General features: G+C 45.7%; 1 protein-coding gene across 1 annotated transcript; it reads right to left on the bottom strand.

The window, feature by feature from the left end:
• Positions 1 to 536: 536 nt before the first annotated feature.
• DNAJB8 (DnaJ heat shock protein family (Hsp40) member B8) lies at positions 537 to 1,530 on the bottom strand. Its single transcript, XM_082210998.1, has one exon. The coding sequence runs from the start codon at positions 1,325 to 1,327 to the stop codon at positions 650 to 652; it is 678 nt and encodes a 225-aa protein (XP_082067124.1). The 5' UTR covers positions 1,328 to 1,530; the 3' UTR covers positions 537 to 649.
• Between the last annotated feature and the right edge of the window lie 18,477 nt (positions 1,531 to 20,007).

The raw sequence follows: 20,007 nt of genomic DNA, 5'->3' as shown, positions 1-20,007 counted from the left end.
TATAAAAGGAGAATTCCTGGATGCCAAGGTCCAGGTATGTCAAAGTTAGGGATGGGGAAAGAAATTCAATTCAGTTTGCATTTAAAAGTGAACCTGCCAAATTTGCATTTTCTGAAACAACCTATGAACCGAAACACAAACATCCTTTGAAACTCACAATTTTCTGAATTTTGCAGTGATGTCCTCCAGCTAAGTAAAGTGCAACAAAATGTATATTTTGGGGTAAAATCTGTATATGGCAGCATATACTGGTGAAAATAATGTACAAATTGCATCATATTAGACATGCTATTGTGTGTTTCAGGAGAGATTTGCAATAAAATGCTGATAAATTTTCGTGAAAAAAGCACAAACTGATGTGGGAATGTGAAGATGGAAAGATGAGAAACTGAGAGTAACCAAAATTAACAGATTTGCCCATCCTTGGTCACACTGGTTTCCTCAATAGAATTTCGGAGTTATTCAAAATAAACCACGTGCCCCTACATTGGTGCAAAATTATTCAAAGTAATTAAGAAGTCTTTACCAAACATGTCTTGAACTCAATGAAGGAGTTTATTAGTTGGATTCCGGTTTTACGGAACAAGACTCCATTTAAGATCGTACAAGCAGCTGGATATTGCTTTTGGGACAGGCATGAGGAGAGGTGTTAGCATTTCAGCTGTTCCCTTCCATTTACTCTTATGGACTTCAGCTGGCCATCCTCCTCGATTTCCACTCTTTCTTGCCCATTCTCAACAATTTTTCGCGTAGTGACTCTTCGCCCGTTGACCACTTCAGTAGAAGTTGAGACGGATCTGAAGTTGTGCGTTCCACTGCTGTCATCTCCAAAGGACCTGCAGACCATAGTGTGAAAGCCAGGACCGAATGAGTTGAATCCAAAATTAGTAAAGGCACTTAATCCCGAAAAGAGACCCAGGGGTCTTTGCAAGCCGCTTCTGTTCTCCTCCCTGTTACTGTCATCGTCAAAGTGGTTGTCCCAGAAGTCATGCTCAAAGATGTCCATTCCTCCAAAAAACTCCCTGAAGATCTCATCGGGACTGCGGAATACAAAGTCAAAATCGAATGGGCTGCGGGAATGGCCCCCAGAAGCGCCTCTTCCTCTAAACCTTGGTTCTTTGACAGGCCTGTCATAGAGAGCGCGTTTCTGAGGATCAGACAAAACTTCGTAGGCCTCAGCGACCGCTTTGAATTTCTTTTCGGCTTCCTCCTTGTGGTATGGATTCTTGTCAGGGTGCCATTTCAGTGCCAGCTTGCGGTAGGCCCTCTTAATATCTTCTTGCGAGGCATTTTGATGCAGCCCTAGGACTTCGTAATAATTAACCATCCCAAAGAAAAGGCTGGCTGGATTTAGAGATTATTTGGTGGGTTTTCCCTGGGGACACAAGGTCCTATGCGGTTCGGATCCAGTGGATCCCGTTGTTTTGGTTGTGGCGCTTCTTTCCTCACAGCCCAATGGTAATGGTTTTGGTGCCAAAGGGAAAGAGAAAGGCTGCTTGCTCATATTGTTTGATTTCAAGGCGCTGGCTGCTGAGTAGTATTGTGAGGTCAGAAGCATCTCGGCCAATCAGCACACAGTTGACTTTTAGTGCATTTGAGGCCTGCTGCAGTCCTATCAGTAGGTGTGTTGCACAAATGAGCTCTCTGGAAAGGTCATATTTCACAACTATGATGCAACTTGTTGCAGATGCCTTAGACTATAAACTTTCCAGAGGAGGCATCTCTCTCTTAGGACTATTCCAGGTGATCCAACTGTCTGAAATACCTTAGCCATGCTAGCCCCGGTCAAAGGAGAACAGCATATATTCCTACAACACCCTCAACACCATGAGTGAATGACCACTTTGTTCCCAAGAAGATAAATTGCACTGCAGGGCATAGCATCATTCCTGCTTGTCTGCATGTAGGTGCCCAGCATGGCCCTAACTTCTTGGATCCTTTAGCTTCACTCTGCATGTGGTTATATAAAGCAGAAGATTTTGACAAGCACAACTGAGCAGGGGAGAAACTAGCCCCCATTGTTAGATTACCTTGACAGTAGATTGACCAACCTCAGTTCACAAAAGCCCCTCAGTGCTCATGTCTTTCAGGTGCTGGGAATGATGGGCTAATGATACTCTGGGTGGCTCCATTCAAGGGGGATCATATAATTCAAACGTTTGAGCAGTACCAGTAGTGAGCAACTTTGCTTATGACCAGGACTGGCCCTACCGTGAGGCAACTGCCTCAGGTAGCAGTAGCTGGAAAGCAGGGAGCAGCAACAAGGTGCCAAAGCTTTGTGTACCATGTGGCCTGCCCTTCATTCCCTAGCCTAGACTGCTGCCCTTGGGTGCAGTGGAATACGATGCCCCATCACCAGTGTGGCACTGGGGTGTGTGGGTGCGCATTGTCTTTTCCTCTGCCGGTCAAATGCCTTGGTCCATGACCATCTCCCAACACTAGTGATTAACCACAGGCAATGTCTCAGTTAGACCACGCTCTGATAAGCATATGCTTTCCATTCAGAATGTATGCGCTGTACATTGAGTGGGAAGGCAGAGGGGAAGGCCCTTGTCATATGAAAGATACATTTCTGTCTGCCCGCCGCCGGGCTTCTGATGGGTAGAATGTGACACTTGCCGGTTCCACATCCACTATCCTGTATGTACCACAGGGAGTGCTTATATTCACTTAGATATTGTGCATCATCATCGCTGCCATCGCCGCCAACCAGTTCAATCCTGCTGCTTGGTATACCAATGTAGTTGCTTTGCTATCTAAGATTGTCTTCCTAGGGTTTCGCTCACTGGCCAGCCTGAAATGTAGGCAGAGAGTAAGTGTGTGCGTTTCTCAATGGGAGCCGCTCACTGTCCATTTCCCAGGGTCTACAGCAGGCATCAGAGATTATCAGCGACTCCAGCGCCACTGCTATAAGCTAGAATGGATTGTGGAGCAAAGGAGGAGCGTGTGCGGGAGACCGGGGGGGGGGAGGAAGAAATCAAGAGTGGGACGAGAGAGATGCCCACACAAAATAACTAGATACACCAACTAGCTAGGCAGCCCCATCCCTAGGAGCCGAGGCTTTGAAATGAGAAATGTTTTTCGTATCTTAAATCTCAAGTACAAACAATAAAAACCAGCCCAGGCTGTGTTCTTTGAAGAGAAAGTACGAGTGACCTGAGCAGTGGTTATCAGCAGCGTCATTAAGATAAACCCTTAACATGATTTAAAGCATCCGAAACTGAAGGCAGCACTTTCAGATACTAACAAAATGGCCTGACATTGGGGATGAAAATCAATAGTAATCAGATGTCACTGAAAATACTCAAAAGTGTCCCCTGACTGATGGAGGTGAGATTAGTGTAAATATTTGTATTCTAATCAGTGGCACACGAGGGTTGGAGGCAGCCTCTCTGTCTATTTAATTAATGGAGTGGCTTTTAAAAAGGATCCTAATCATATGTGATTGTATCTGCTTATCAACATTTTTGCTAATTAGATGATATGGAGGCAGTCGTTCTGCTAATTCCCTCATCCGAACAGCATATCCTGCACAGATAAAGTGCAGTCTCTTTTTAATAAGAAACAATCATGAGACAGACTAACCTTAATGGTGCTTATTATCCTTGGAGCTTCTACTCCACCTCCACCTCTCCCCTTACTTTGCTTTCTGTTCCAGAATGCCAGATGGACAAAGTTATTGGAGCCTTCATCTGCCCTGGTCATGTATGATAAATATGATCATACATCTCCAGAGGGCATTTCTTTCGCTCTGTATAGCCCACCTCCAACAGCCAAGTTGTCAAACAGATTGGGGTTGAAAAACCTTTCACATTCCAACTGCAAACGGCCGCATCCCCATGCTAAACCAAACGGGGGTCGCAGCTGAAATCTGCATGATCCCTCTTGGCTGCTGAGATGTGTCGGGTGTGCAGTTCCACATTCTGCTTGTCAGCAACAATGGCACACAAAGGCAATTTTAGATTCCGGGCATAAGGGTCTCACGGTGTCAGGACCTCACCTCTTTATATGACACTGTGCATTACTTCACTTATTGAAAAATGGGGTGAGTTTGGGGGGCTGCCTCCTCATTCTGCTGAGTGGGGCTCTGGATATTTGCCCGCCCCCCCCAAGTCCTGCCCAATACTGGATTTAAGTATAAGCTAAACAAGCTATAGCTTAGGGCCCCACTCTCTTGCCCCTCCCCAAATTATGAGTCTTTGTAAATTGTGTTTCTAAAGCAACTTTTGTTATTGCCAAATGCCAATGTGTTTGCATTATTAAGCTTGTTATGAATAAAAAATCTTTAAGTTAGAGCTTAATAATAATTTCACTATTAATATACTTCTTAATTGTATTTCAGTTCAACAATTACTTTGATAAAATACATATTTTGTTATGTGCAAATGGCTTTATATGGTCTATAAATTACCTTATAGCATATGTTCAACACAAAAAACAGCGGCAATTTGTTGTTGACAGAGGACAGCTGGACATATAAAGGGCCCCATTACCTTCAGTAGCTTAAAGGTAAAGGTAAAGGTACCCCTGCCCGAACGGGCCAGTCTTGACAGACTGTGGGGTTTGTGCGCCCATCTCACATCTATTGGCCGGGGGCCAGCGCTGTCCGGGGACACTTCCGGGTCACGTGGCCAGCGTGACATCGCTGCTCTGTCGAGTCAGAGCCGCACACGGAACGCCGTTTACCTTCCCGCTGGTAAGCGGTACCTATTTATCTACTTGCCCCCGGGGGTGCTTTCGAACTGCTAGGTGGGCAGGCGCTGGGACCGAGCAGCGGGAGCGCACCCCGCCGCGGGGATTCGAACCGCCGACCTTTCGATCGGCAAGCCCTAGGCGTTGAGGCTTTAGCCCACAGCGCCACCCGCGTCCCCTTTCAGTAGCTTAGGGCCTCATCAAACCTAAAACCGGCCCTGGTCCTGCCCTCACAGCACAACACTAGCCAGGGGAGTTTGTAGTGAGGCTGTGGGGGAATGCTTTCCCTGTTGCAGTTTCCTCCATCCTTACTAAGAGCATATTCACACCCAGCCTCTCACAGACAATAGCTTGCATGCAGACAGTCCCAAGTTCAATTCCCAGTGTCTCCACATAGGGCTGGAAAAGAGTTCCCATCTGAAACCCTGGAGAATGGCTGCCAATTGGGTGCAGAAAGGAAGGAGTCAGATGGACCAATGGTCTGACTCGGTGTAAGACAGCTTCCAGAGTTCCTTTATGTGTTGTGTTTCCATATAATTATTTCCATATCAGCATCTATAACTATAAATTAACAAATGGTATATAAACCTGTTTCTTCTTTTGTCCTCTTCTTTGGTGATGCTAGCTGTTTTTTCCAGTGGAAATCACATCTCCACCAGAAGCTCCAATTATCCACAGGAGGGGAAATAAACAGATACCTCTTATTCCAACAGGTTTTTGGGAACGCACTGTTGTTGTTTTTAAAGGAAATGGCTTTGAATAGTGCTCTGCTGTTTTTATTATCTGTCTTTTAATAGATCCATATTTTATAATGTTTTAGTTCTATTACCGTTTAGTTATCTTTTAATGATTATCTTTTATATGTTTTTAGCTTTTTGTATTTTATCTGCCTTGTTTTAATAGGTGTAAGCTGCCCGGAGCCCCAGTCTGGGGAAAAGGAGGGATATAAACAAACACAATAATGATACCTGTGTTGTACCTGTGTGTTTTCCTCTCTGCGATGAAAAGCACCTCCCTCAGCGCTTCAGCCGCTATCCAAATCTTTACCCCTGTTGCCACAACTGCTTTCAGGAAAATAAAACAATGGTCACAAATCTTGTTTGAACTTCAGTCTGCTGCAGATAGTGGTTTCCTAGGGACTTTTCATTTTCCTTTTTTAAGATTGCAACTCTTTTAACTTTTATTTATCATACTTTTAAATCTTCTATAACTTGCAGTAGGCACTTGGTTAAGTGGAAGGGTCTTTTTCCAATTTAAAGTAAATAACAGTAACAACAAGCTTCCACCAAAAATACAGAGCCCTCAGAGCAGCTATCCTGCCGCCTTTTTGTATTTTATTGTATAAACTCATTTACTCTGTCCTAGGAATGCTTTTCCAAGCTGTGAAACTCTACTGAATCTTCATACCTCTGTGTGTGTGTGTGTGTGTGTGTGTGTGTGTGTGATTTGTTTTTCTTGTCCTTTAAAATGGGGAGAGGTGCTGATAGGGTCATGCAGAGAAGGGTTTATGGCCGGCCCATTAATCCCACAACAAGGCCTGGATCCTTTTATCTAAAACAACATGAGCTTGAGACATTTGCTGTAAGTACTTTGACTACCCAAACAAACAAGGGTCACGCTTCACTCTGCCAGTCAAGCTGTCGTCAAATTCTTTACCCCTGCCATGCCTCTCCCAAACCACCACCCATTATGTGGATATTTCATGGAATGGCTTCCTTGCTTTCTAAAGGGGGATACTTGCTCTTATTTTGCTCTGTCTAGAGAACAACCAAAGTCTAAAGCCAGGAAGAGAAGTTTGCTGGTGGTTTATACTCTATTCCTCAATGCATAAAATATGTAAGTGCTGTGACCACGTTGTTCTTTTGAAATCTTTGATAGAACAAGGGACTAAACAGCAGCAAATGGAGGGTGTGTGTGCTGCCCCAGCAGTAAAATCCTATGAACTAGAACCTTAAATGTCAAACAAGTCTACTGTGTGGCAGTGGCAAGTGATTAACAGTGCAATCCTAGAAAAGTCTAATGAGAAGTAAGTCCCATTAAGTCCAGGGAAGCAAGTCCAGGATTGTAGCCCGGGTTCCTCTGCTTTTTCAGCCACACAAAGAGAGTGGTGGCCCTCAAACCTGTGCCTGCTACTACCTCCTATGCTGCCCATGAAAGATTTCAGTAAACACCACATCAAAAACCCAGTCCACAAGGGACCCTTTCTTCTTTCTGCTCCATTCCTATTGGCACTGGCTCAGCCTCTGCTAACCTTTCATTGGAGACCAGGATTAGATGCTTACCCACTCATTGGTTCTGAACAGAGGAGGACATAGCCAGGATTTTTGTTGGGGGGCAGGCCTTTTGTTAGTGGGGGCAGAACCTCAGTTAGCTATGTTTTTCTTGATTTAGCGGGGGCAGCTGCTCCTCCTTGTCCCCCCCCCCAGCTACGCCCATGTTCCCAGTGCTGGGCAGACTAGAGGGTAGCATGATATTTTGTGGTCCTGCCTCTTTTTCTACTCTTTTAGATGTATCTGTCATTGTGACACACCCATGTGGCAGCTCTTTTGTGACTGGTGCCCAAGCCACTTTCTCAAAATTCCTCATGTGCCCACCGGCCATAAAAGGTTAGCGCCCCCTGCAATAATGGGGCTCAACGGTGTTACTGTGAGAAATAATGCTCCCCCCCCCCAACTGCTTTCAGTTCTCTTAAAAGTGATTGTCCAGGGGTAGGCAACCTAAGGCCTGTGGGCCAGATGCGGCCCAATTGCCTTCTCAATCCGGCCCACAGATGGTCTGGGAATCAGCGTATTTTTACACGAGTAGAATGTATCCTTTTATTTTAAATGCATCTCTGGGTTATTTGTGGGGCCTGCCTGGTGTTTTTACATGAGTAGAATGTGTGCTTTTATTTAAAATGCATCTCTGGGTTATTTGTGGGGCATAGGAATTAATTCATTCCCCCCCCCCAGAATATAGTCCGGCCCACCACATGGTCTGAGAGACAGTGGAGTGGCCCCCTGCTGAAAAAGTTTGCTGACCCCTGTGATTGTCTCTGGCCCAACATGTCAGAGCACACATTAATCATATGCAGCTATCAAAATCCCAAAGTACTTCAGGGCATCTTGTTCTTTACAAGGGAATTTTTGTAGCCAACTATAAGCACACACAAAAAGGGAATTCAGAAAGGCACTACTGCCTTCAGTTCAGAAAGGTCCTCTTTTCAATGTAGCTACATTTGGCATAGCTACATTTTCTCTGAAGGAGATGAAAATTGGAGTTTTAACTTGTCTGCACTGGACTAATACATTATCTGGGGACCTTATAGTCTCTTTTCATCATACCCTGAGCTATAGACATCCGGGTTTTGGCACAATGCTGTGGGGTTTTTTAAAACATACAAATGCTTTGAACAAAACTTCCTGTGATATAAGATCTGAGCATTCCCTGCCATTAGTGAGCATCCACATAATAGAAATATTTTTGGAGTTATGTCAATGGGTTTCAAGTTTTCTGTATACATTATACTTTCGTGAATACTAATTGATTGTATGGAATGACTGGTATATATATATATATATATATAATTTTGTTCATATTGTTTATATATATTTTTAGTTTTGTGAACCCCTGATGAACAGCCTACAGCTTGAAACATTAAACTTGTACAGCATTAGAAACATTTGGATTGGAAGATTTTCTTGATACTGTTTCCCTGCAGCTGTTTTTCCGCCTGATCTCGTGTCAGGAAGGATATGTATTACTCTGCCCCCCCCTTCAAACGAGAGGAGAGAACCAACATCAGTAGAGGCTGCCCCATTACAGAAAATGGGGCCCAAACCCCAGTCTGTTCTCGGCCTGCCCCTGCCCACCTCAATTCTTAGTTGCAATGAATCCAGTGCCCCTCTCTATGTAACAATTCAGACCTAAGTTTCATCACTGAGTTAGACTGGCAACCCTATAGCCACTGACTTCGGAGTATGCTCCACGGGACCCAAGGGGTTAACTTCTGCGCACTGTAACCTTGCTCAGTGGTGGCTGGTAGCACCCATTGGCCAGAGCCAGAGTCAATGATTGTTGTTTAGTCGTTTAGTCGTGTTCGACTCTTTGTGACCCCATGGACCAGAGCATGGCAGGCACTCCTGTCTTCCACTGCCTCCCGCAGTTTGGTCAAACTCATGCTGGTAGCTTCGAGAACACTGTCCAACCACCTCTTCCCCTGTCGTCCCCTTCTCCTTGTGCCCTCAGTCTTTCCCAACATCAGGGTCTTTTCCAGGAAGTCTTCTCTTCTCATGAGGTGGCCAAAGTATTGGGGCCTCAGCTTCAGGATCTGTCCTTCCAGTGAGCACTCAGGGCTGATTTCCTTAAGAATGGATAGGTTCTTGGGACTCTCAAGAATCTCCTCCAGCACCATAATTCAAAAGCATAAATTCTTTGGCAATCAGCCTTCTTTACGGTCCAGCTCTCACTTCCATACCTCACTACTGGGAAAACCATAGCTTTAACTATACGGACCTTTGTTGGCAAGGTGATGTCTCTGCTTTATAAGATGCTGTCTTAGGCAGAACCAATGAATGCTAGTTTTGCCTCCATCTTCCTCCCTGGTGAGTTCTACAATGGCAACACTGACACCAAGGAGAAGGAAGTTAACTTTCAGGAACACCCCTTTTAGACAGATTTTTTCCCCATTTTTCAGGATTGCTGCATTAATGCCCAGGCATGACCTAGTGAGCAGCTACAATGGTAGAAAACACTGCTGCCTCTGTACTGATGATTAGCTGATTGCGATGCTTTGGAAGGCTCAAGTTTAAACTTTTCAAAATTAATCAAATATTGCTTTTTAACCTGAACCCATTCAAAGATGGAGGCCCCATCATGTTTTATTACAATGCCATTAAGAGTCCAATATAGTCTAAAGTCACCTCCACTGCCCCTTTTCTTTTCCAGAGCTTCCTTGGTTCTTGGGGAAGCCATCAATAGGCCCAGATGCTGTCATGCATGTGTCGCACCATCTATGGCTGCCAGTGACCAGGAGGAAATATAGTTCCTGTGGGTCCTAGATACTCTGGATGCCAGGATCTACACAAACTATATTTTCCTGTGACTTCTGGTGGTTCTGGACAGTACAACACAAATGTATCAGTATCTAGGGCCTAATGGACACCCCACAGGGACACCTCCATACTGCTGTAGTTCTCAGGAAACATTAAGCGAAAGAGTAGCACAATGGGCCAATGCACCTGGCTGTTAAAAAGGAGGTTGGTGGATCGTGCCCACCAAGGGACAGCTGTGGGCAGGATTCTGGCATTGCAGGGGGTTGGACCATAAAGCCCTTGGAGTCCCTTCTAACTCTAGAGTTTTATGATATTCAACCCTGTGCTTGACCTGACCTTCCCTTAGCCAAGCCAATGGGTATCAGGGTAGAATCAGAGGTGATAACAAGTGTGGTGTCACTAGTATTTTGTTTTGGAGGTCAAGAGTTTGCCTGCTGTTTTTGCAGCTGTGGATGCTGAATGGAGAAGTCTTGAATGACATGAACTGCAGGCCATCTGCATCTGTGGATGGCAGAGCAACACTTCTATATGCCCCAGGCAAGGGAGCTGTGAGAAGTTGAACTGAATGGGCACGATGAGCATTAGGAGACCTGAAGGGCCCTTGAAATAAGGTCCTGTTTCATTGGATGATACCACAAATGGCAAGCTTGGCTTGAAATTAGGACATCACTTGTAGGCTGGGGGACCAGGCCAAAGATGGGATTGGAAGGACTCAAGTTTTGAAGCCTCTGCTTCAAAGGAGGTTGCTTTGCTTTCAGGTGATTTCAACTGCCTTTTAAAGTGTAGCTAACCAAAGATGCTATGGCCCCAGTTTGTCAAATTAATCATTTGTTATGGTATTGGCACGCAGAACTCTAAATCCATCTTTCTTCCTTCTTACCATTCCCAAATGCTCCATGAACAAAGCCATCCTATAGATGTCAACGTAGAAGTACAGTATGTCTCATTGAGTTCAATAGGGCTTTATTCCAGGTCAGTAGGGTATAGGAATGCAGCCTAAATGGTTACTTTTTAGGTTATGGGTAGTCAGCTTGGGCCCTCCAGATGCTGTAGACTACAATTCCCCCACCACTCCTGAACACTGGCCATACTGGCTTCTAAGGTGTATACAAGTATAAAACCCATTATGAAAATATGTACACACCTAATTATAATACACAATAAAACAATTCCATCAAAACATTAAACTAAACATTCAAAGTTAAAATGTGCAAAAATCAAACAACACCCAAGCTTGTTAAAATAGTACCACATTTAAAGCAGCCCAACAGCATCTCTGGAGAGCACTATATTAGCTGCCTCCTGGTTGTGGGCAAGGCCAAATTTTTGAAAGATTATTTAGGGGCTCTGTCACACAGCTGGACAGAGGTTAGACTATGTTCAGTCTTGACTGAGTATTTGTTCTGATTTGTTTGCAGGGAGGTTGTGCAACAATGAGCATTTGTTCTTCCCACACTTCACTGTATTTCCCCTATCACCTTCCTAAACTGTAAAACATCATTTTTAGAAAGTGGATTTGTTGCACCAAGGCAACCGAGTACAGTTCACAGAGTTCTCTTGGGAAGAAGGAGTGGTTGTTAAACCACTCTGGAAATTGTAGCTCTGGGAGGGGAAGAGGGGTCTGCTAACAGCTCTCAGCACACTTAACAAACTAGACTTCCCAGGGCACTTTAGGGGAAGTCATGACGGTTCAAGTGGCTCAAGTGTGCTTTAACTACAGTGGTACCTCGGGTTAAGTACTTAATTCGTTCCGGAGGTCCGTACTTAACCTGAAACTGTTCTTAACCTGAAGCACCACTTTAGCAAATGGGGCCTCCTGCTGCCGCCGTGCTGCCGGAGCACGATTTCTGTTCTCATCCTGAAGCAAAGTTCTTAACCTGAAGCACTATTTCTGGGTTAGTGGAGTCTGTAACCTGAAGCGTATGTAACCTGAAGCGTAAGTAACCCGAGGTACCACTGTATATGGTGTGGATGTGGCCTGAGAAACTGGAATTGTTGCCACTCGTCTGTCGCAAGAGACAATGGAGTGCACCTTAGGGGGTGAAGTCAATCTGCTGGGTAATCACAGCACCTGCTGTGGCTGCAGAGACCAGTAATTCAGAACTGCTGCCTCCCCTGTTGCTGCATTAGCTGCACCAAAGTGACCACCTTAGGGTGCAAGCCTGGGCAATGTGTATGGAGGTCCTGGGCTGCCTCCCTCTCAGCCTTGCTGGTGTGGTCCAAAGGAAAGCAGAGGAATACATTTGGCATCCTTGGCTGCTGGAGGAATACAAGGTGCCATCTTAGGGACTCCACTCTAGATTTGCATAGGGTTTACTCCTTAACCCTTTCTTCTCCTGAAGATGTCCCACAAGGTAGTGGGTCCAGATCCCCCCCCCCCCCGTCCCTAGGGTTTACTCCCAAAGCCTTTCTCACAGATGAGTATAGGGCGGACTTTAGATTTATGAGATATTTGTTCTTTTACTAGAACCCTGAGATACATCAGCCAGGTGTTGGGGGGCATCATACCCTTAAAATTAAGAACAGGTTGCCAGCCCAGGAGTTTGTTTTCAGCACCAGAACTGCATTCAAAGCCCTGCTGCACAAATGTCCACTTCTGATTCTTACCCGCCTCAAGCATTCTTCAACTCTGCAATGAGCAATTAAACATTTGCTTCAGAGCTGTGCACAAAGGCTGGAGAATGCACATTGTCTTTTTCCAAAGGCCTAATTGAAGTAAGTTGGGGAAAGACTCTTGAGATGACTAAGTTTTTGGTTCTCCCAGTGATGCAATTTCCCCCTTCCCTCCAGCGCAACTCACAAATTGTCATTGCAGCTGAATTCACTTTTACCACTAGGGGGATGATGAGTTTTTTTCCAGAAGAGTCTTGGGTTCCCTGGAAGCAGCAGTTCCAGTCCGAGAATTATGGCCTGGGTTGTTGCAAGGTCATTTCCAGCTGTCACTGTCCGTGGAGTTTATGGGCGCTTAGAATTCATTGCCCATCAATGACTTTTAGGTCAGGGTTGGAGGAAACAGGCATATTTGCTACGACGGGGGGGACACCTTGATGTGGGAAGTAAACCACAGAGATGTTTCTTACAGCCGTGGCAAAAAAAGTAGAAAAGCCTGCCCCATTCCAGGCTGAATTAGCTGAGCTGGTTGCAGCTGAAGCCAAAGGTTTCTCTTAAAGAACTAAGGGTGTGGGTGTCTTTTCAACTGCCTTCCTTTGCAGTACTTGCCTTACCACAAATCTACCCAAAATGGTCCCCTTGGATGCCTACGTAAAGTGGGGAAACCAGAAGCACGTGTTCCTATCATACAAGCCGAGGGCTGTGACTGGCTGTTGCTCCCTGTTGATTTACCACTGTATAATGTGTGAAATGGGACGCGGGTGGCGCTGTGGGTAAAAGCCTCAGCGCCTAGGGCTTGCCGATCGAAAGGTTGGCGGTTCGAATCCCCGCGGCGGGGTGCGCTCCCGCTGCTCGGTCCCAGCGCCTGCCAACCTAGCAGTTCGAAAGCACCCCCAGGTGCAAGTAGATAAATAGGTACCGCTTACCAGCGGGAAGGTAAACGGCGTTCCGTGTGCTGCGCTGGCTCGCCAGATGCAGCTTTGTCACGCTGGCCACGTGACCCGGAAGTGTCTCCGGACAGCGCTGGCCCCCGGCCTCTTAAGTGAGATGGGCGCACAAACCCCAGAGTCTGTCAAGACTGGCCCGTACGGGCAGGGGTACCTTTACCTTTACCTTTAATGTGTGAAATGGCCTGTGTGTCACACAAGGCACACAAGTATTTTCACATTTAACGAGAAAAGTAATAATTATACCCTGAAAACATAAGGAGAACCCTGATTGACCAAGCAATGTTCTCCCAATGGCTTACAACTTATGTATGGGAAATATACATTACATTCACAGTGACATCTTTCCGATGTTTCAGAAGTGGGAATATCTGGAGGAAGCTGCCTTATATCAGGTCAAAGTCTTACCTATCAAAACCAGGATTTATTTATTTATTTGCATTTGATTGACAGTGGCTCTGTCAATCAAATGCAAATAAATTTGATTGATTGTGAGCCAGTGTGGTGTAGTGGTTAAGAGCGGTAGTCACGTAATCTGGGAAACCGGGTTCGTGTCTCCGCTCCTCCACATGCAGCTGCTGGGTGACCTTGGGCCAGTCACACTTCTGTGAAGTCTCTCAGCCCCACTCACCTCACAGAGTGTTTGTTGTGGGGGAGGAAGGGAAAGGAGAATGTTAGCCGCTTTGAGACTCCTGAAGGGGAGTGAAAGGCGGGATATCAAATCCAAACTCTTCTTCTTCTTCTTCTCTCCAGGATCTCAGGCAGTGGTCTTGCCCACCATCTGCTGTCTGAGATCCTTTCAACCAAAGATGTCAGAGACTGAACCTGGGACCTTCTGCATGGCGTGCATGTGCTTTGCCACTGAGCTCTGACCCCTCCACCCCTGCAGTCATTGTCAACATCTCCACAGGGCTCATCAAAGGGCTTGTCAACACAAACCTCCTTTTTCCCCTCCTTCCAGAAACTGGATAGCTTTGCTCGGTGTGGCTCTCCCATGCCAACCTCACACAACTTGACTTAGGCCCATAGTATTTCCACATACTATTTCCACAGGCTGCGAGGTTAGAATGGGGTCTGTCCCCAGGAGTTTGCATTTACTCGACCAGTTACTTTATACCATATTTCCAGTTTGGCTCTGAATCACGTAAATAAATAGTAGGCAAGTCCTTTTGTCTTATATTGGAGAGCCAGTGTGGTGTAGTGGATGTGAGTGGCACTGTGGTCTAAACCACTGAGCCTCTTGGGCATACCGATCGAAAGGTCGGCGGTTCAAATCCTCGTAACAGAGTGCGCTCCCATTGCTCTGTCCCAGCTGCTGCCAACCTAGCAGTTCGAAAGCATGCCAGTGCAAGTAAATAAACAGGTACCACTGCAGCGGGAAGGTAGGTAAACGGCATTTCCGTGCACTCTGGTTTCCATCACGGTGTTCTGTTGTGCCAGAAGTGGTTTAGTCATGCTGGCCACATGACTTGGAAAGCTGTCTGTGGAAAAATGCCAGCTCCCTCGGCCTGAAAGCGAGATGAGATGAGCCCCACACCCCATAGTTGTCTTTGACTGGACTTAACTTTCCAGGGGTCCTTTACCTTTTACCTAGACTAAGACCCGGGAGACCAGGGTTCAAATCCCCACACAGGCATAAAGTTAATGGGTGACCTTCAGCCAGTCACCATCTCTCAGTCTCAGGGGTTGTTGTGCTGATAAGATGAAAAGGAGAAGAAATGTGTAAGCCACCTTGAGCTCCGTGGAGAAAAGGTGGGATATCAATGAAATAATAATAATTAAAAATAAAGTCCCTTGGGTATCATATGAACATACATACTCTTAAGGACCATAAAAACAACAAAGGGTTATGAAAACGTCTCTCTTCACTGACAGACAATGGGGGCTTCCGTTAGTGGAAAGTGCGGGAGAAGGTGCCCTGCCGATCTGCTCCAGAAGGTTAAGGGAATCTTCTGAAACAGCATGATGGGGCACTACAGGAGAAATTGTGGGAATTACCTCCTCCTTTTGGCTTACAGAAGCCTCATCAGAAGCAAAGAGCTTCTTAGCAGAGGAACAAAACTTGGGATAAGCAGCTGAGGTACTATGTGTATGATTAAGATGCACTTTGTCCTAGTACTGATTTACTGTACCAATTGGGGGGGGAGATTGCCAACAAGTTTCATCCTGTGTATTCTAATGATTTCCCACAAGTTCCCCTCGAACTGAAGCTGTATTTCACTGCTGGATCTTTACAACCTTTGCCACAGCTATTGTAAATGCTCAAAAGGTCCCCCATTTATGCCCCGAGCCTACTTCTGATCATGGTATCTTGCGTTTATCTGATCATCAGTCCATAAGTGATCAGTCTAGCTAACACAATTCATGAGACACTTGAGAAGAGATTTTTAAAAAGAGACTAAGGCCTAGAACAAGAAGAGAAACTGAATGGGGTACCTCACTTTCCCCCCTATATACACAAGTCACACTCGCTCTTTTGTTACTAGTGCGCATAGGCGAAGTGTACACCATACTTTTAAAGCACAATCAAAGCACTTTTCCCCTTTCAGAGAATTCTTGGCACTGTCGTTTGTTAAGAGTTGCTGAGAATTGTAACTCTCTGAGGGGCAAACTACAGTGCCCAGAATTATTTGAGGGGGGGAAATGTGCTTCAGATCTGCTTTAAAGGTATTGTGTGTGCACAGCCTTCGATGTCTTGTATGCAGATAATTGTGTACGGGAGTTGATCTGCCTCTGTACAAATTGACTCTGTTGACCTGTGCAAATTATATCTGTCTGTCTACTTATTTGTCCACCCGCCCATCTATTTTGAAATTGTAGATGCCCACAGTCTGGTAGCAGCTTCTGCAGCCTTCTGTTCTCTGACTTGTGTGTTATCAAGCAAGCAGCCGTCATTCCCATCTAATCAGAGATCTGAGCCCTGTGATCCTGTCCCCCACATGGGTCCTTCAAAGTCCTTTGCGAGGTCTTGAGTCTGTTTTCGCTTTCTGATGAGTGAAGGTGAGAGAGCGCCAAAGAGGCTGGTCGTCTCCTGAGGTGCTATTTCCCCTGGCAGCCGATTCATCTGGAGAGCTGCATTCACACCTCCAAGGAGGGAGTGGGATGTTACATCCTTAAACCTGCTTCTCAACAAGACTGAAATAATGATTTCATCACACACACAGGCACAGAGGCACACTTGCTACAGTGGAAAACCACCCTGCAGAAGGGTGAGGCCTCTTCCATCCATTCTTTGCAATCTACAAAAGGAGGAGGAGCCCATGCCAAGAGGTCATGAGGAAGAGTAGCTGGGTACAGAGTCTTTGGGGTTCATAGAAAAAACCCAGCCTCCTCAAGACACACACAATCCATTCATGGAATCAGGGTTGGAAGCCAAGTGGCCACCAAGTCCCAGTGAGCACAGGGGCTTAAATATCCAGGCTTAGTTAGGTGACAGACACTGGATTGCACGCCTGAGGAACAAAGACTCTGCAGGAGTAAATGGATATTCATGAATAATCTACTCTTCATGCGGAGACCAAATCTGCAGACAACATAGGTGACTTACAGCTCTGTTCTGACGTTTAAAAAGTCTTCAGCAGAGCAACATCTCGGCAGATAGCTGCATCTTTCCTGATGGCTGGGCCTCTTGTGTTTAGATCTTGAGCTGTTTCTGGACCTTCCTTCTTGTGTTGTGACTGCTTGATCTTGCCTTTCCCCCCTTTTGAAATGTACTTATTGAAGGTTAATAAACAGTAAAGCCATTAAAACCCAATACAGCCACGGTGCAATTTGAAAGATAATGTACAAGCTAATTGTGAGAAATGTTTTCCTGTTAGAATATAGTGTTTGCCAAACCGCACATCCCACATTTGCATCTAAATGGCCCTTGGTTTTTTTGTACTGCACTGTCATCAGAAGTTTGACTGCTTCTTGTGCTGTCCCTGTTTGGGCTTTGGACTAGTATGAGACTCTGATGTTGAAGCTACCTCTGCCAACCTGCAGCTGCTCTGCCTGTGTGAATGAGGGCATTCCCCGTGTTCAGTTCTTCCTCCTGCCCCTGAAATGTGAAGCACCACTGCCTCCAACAAGAAGTTTTGCTTGTTTCCTACCAATGATGTGAAACAGGGGTGAAGAGGCACATGATGAGCCAAGCCACCAGCTCTTCCACACTAACCTGTGGGGTGTATGTATGCAAACAAACAAACAAATGAATGAATGCAAATGCTTTTAGAATTTGTCACAATGTTATGTGGCCTTCCTAAAAAATATTTTTAACTGCTCTGCTTTAAGGAACACGGAAAACACCCACACACTTTGGTTCTTCCCTAAGGATCATGCAAAAGAAAAGAATGGTTTGCAATATTGTTTCCATTTCACGTTCCCCAACCACACTGAGATGCGGTGATCAAGAGGAGCTGATCATTCAAATGATGATCATTCCAAACTGCATATGGTCCTGGAACTAATTAATTTGACAGGGCTGGTGCTGCCCCTTTCTCCCTCCCCTTTCTCTCTCCCCACCAAAATCAATTAAGGAAACACATTATTTCCCCCCTCCCTCCTCTTTTGCAGAACATTTCCTAAAAGGAAGTAGGGAAAAGGAGCAGCTAGGACTCCAGTGTGTTTTCACAGTGCTCCCCAGGGAAGACTGAGCTTGGGAGCAACTAGGCAAACGGAGATTAACAATGTGGAGAGAGGATGCTCTCAACAACAGGAGCAAGCCGTCTCCCAAGGGTTCTCACAGCGGTGGGAAAGCTTGATTGCCACATAAGGTAACGCAGGAGCTCATTCAGTTCCTCCCCCCCACCAAACTCCCCAAAGACGCCCAATGAATTGTCATTTACTTTGTGCTGAGGATGGTGGGGGGGAGTGTAATTGGCTGTCACTCCACTGGAGCGCATTTCATTTGCATGGCTAATGAGTTCTTCTAGGCAAGAGATGAGAATTTGGGGAGCAACATGTAATAACGTGAAGCGAGCTCAAATTGTATTAGCTAATTGCAGAGCTTTCTATAAACATGTTGAGGAGAGATGTCCTTTCTTCTTCAGAACGTCTGCTTGGAGAAAACCTGCTTTCTCAAATATAATTTAAAAAAAACTGATGTGAGTAATAGAAGCTAGAGACTGATAATAAAAAGTGTGTCTTTTTCTGCATTTAAAAGTTATGCTATAGCCTTAGAAGCCAATGACGGCAGAACTAGGAAGGTGGGACTCAGGGTTTGACAACAAAGTCTCAAATGCCTGATCTATGAAACGGAGCTTTTTGTGTATGTCAGCAAGAAGTGCTACCAGTTCGAACTTCCAGCCTGTTTCCTGTAGGCCCTCTGTTCCCCTCACCTTGAACATGATTGCTCAACCCTGTGCAAAATCTCACTCCTGTTGTCCAGCTCCTAGATTTGACAGCTTGTGATTGGAAACATTCGAGAGAGTCTTTTGCAATCCCATTTAGCAAAACCAGGTAACAGATTGGGATAACAGGGGGGGGGGACACACCTCATATGCCGCCCACATTAATGAGCAATTAAGCAACCGCCTTTCCCTGCATATTTGGGGCTCTCTAGTCACTGCAAAGTAGGCTATGCTTTCATTGCAAATGACCATGCTGCCCAATTAACTCTAATACACTTTGTATCATCTGCCAGAAACTGGCAGATGATGTGTTAAAAGTGTATTAATAGTTTGAGGCAGTCCAAAAGCCTGAAAAGGGATCCTAATGGCTGCTGCACAGCATAATAATGGGCTCAGGAAGCACAGGAGTCAAAATAAATAAAGCCATTTTGATCAGCTGCTGCAGCATTCCACCACAAACATATGACTACTCTAAAAGGTAGTCTCTCTGCAAGCTATGGAGTCTCTCTCAAGCTATGGAGTCACCAAGATGGTTAGTCAAGGGGACAATGGACAGGAACTCCACAGACTGCTGCCTCAAGTCTTGATTGAAGGTTCAGACTCAGAATCCTTTTCGTTTTGAGGACTTGGGGCCTGAGCCTATAAGTAGGTTTGCTGCCTTCATCAACAAGTAGGAACCATTCATTCAAAGGGGGAAGCCAAGTTAGCTCTCATTCTAGACATTAATCCCCACTTGGCCCATGCAGTATATCAGTTGGAAAGATTTCCCATTTTGGACTTCTCTGCATGTGGCTTGTCCGCAGTCCTACACATAACATTTCCATGTCCCCCGGGCGTCACACATTCTTCCTTGCTGCACATAGCACCATCTGCATTATGGATGGACAACCCCTGGCCCTCCAGATGTTGTTGGGTTCAGACTCGCATCATCCACGACCATTGGTCATGCTGGCAGGGGCTGATGGGAGTTGGAGTCCAACAAGATCAGGAGGTAACAAGGGGTTCCTTGCTTTTTTCCTCATCTGGAACTCAGTTACGGCACCTCCCAGGTGGGCACCATTGCCATAATAAGAGAACGAGGGAGGCGTTCATGGTGAGTTCCAGAACCTCTTGCCCTGGAAAAATAGCACTGAAGGCAGCTATGATCAGATGTGGTGCCTCAGCCCATGGGAACTCTCTTTCCCCCATTGCCACCACCAATACCAGATATAAGGAGAAAGCGCCAGTTCCTCCAATGAGTGGCCGAATCTTAGTAAATGCCCTGTGGGAAGATGACGCTATGCCACCCCGGGTGGGTCAGCCTCCTGCACCACATTCTTGGCGATTAAAAAAAAAGCAAATATAATGGGTGCAGAGATGTCTGAACTGGCTGAATAAAACATATCAACAATTGTT

The sequence above is a fragment of the Podarcis vaucheri genome, assembly GCF_965113315.1.
Source record: "Podarcis vaucheri genome assembly, chromosome: 2".
Classification (NCBI taxonomy): domain Eukaryota; kingdom Metazoa; phylum Chordata; class Lepidosauria; order Squamata; family Lacertidae; genus Podarcis; species Podarcis vaucheri.
The sequence above is the reverse complement of the archived record's forward strand: the minus strand, read 5'-3'. Positions and strand labels throughout refer to the sequence as shown.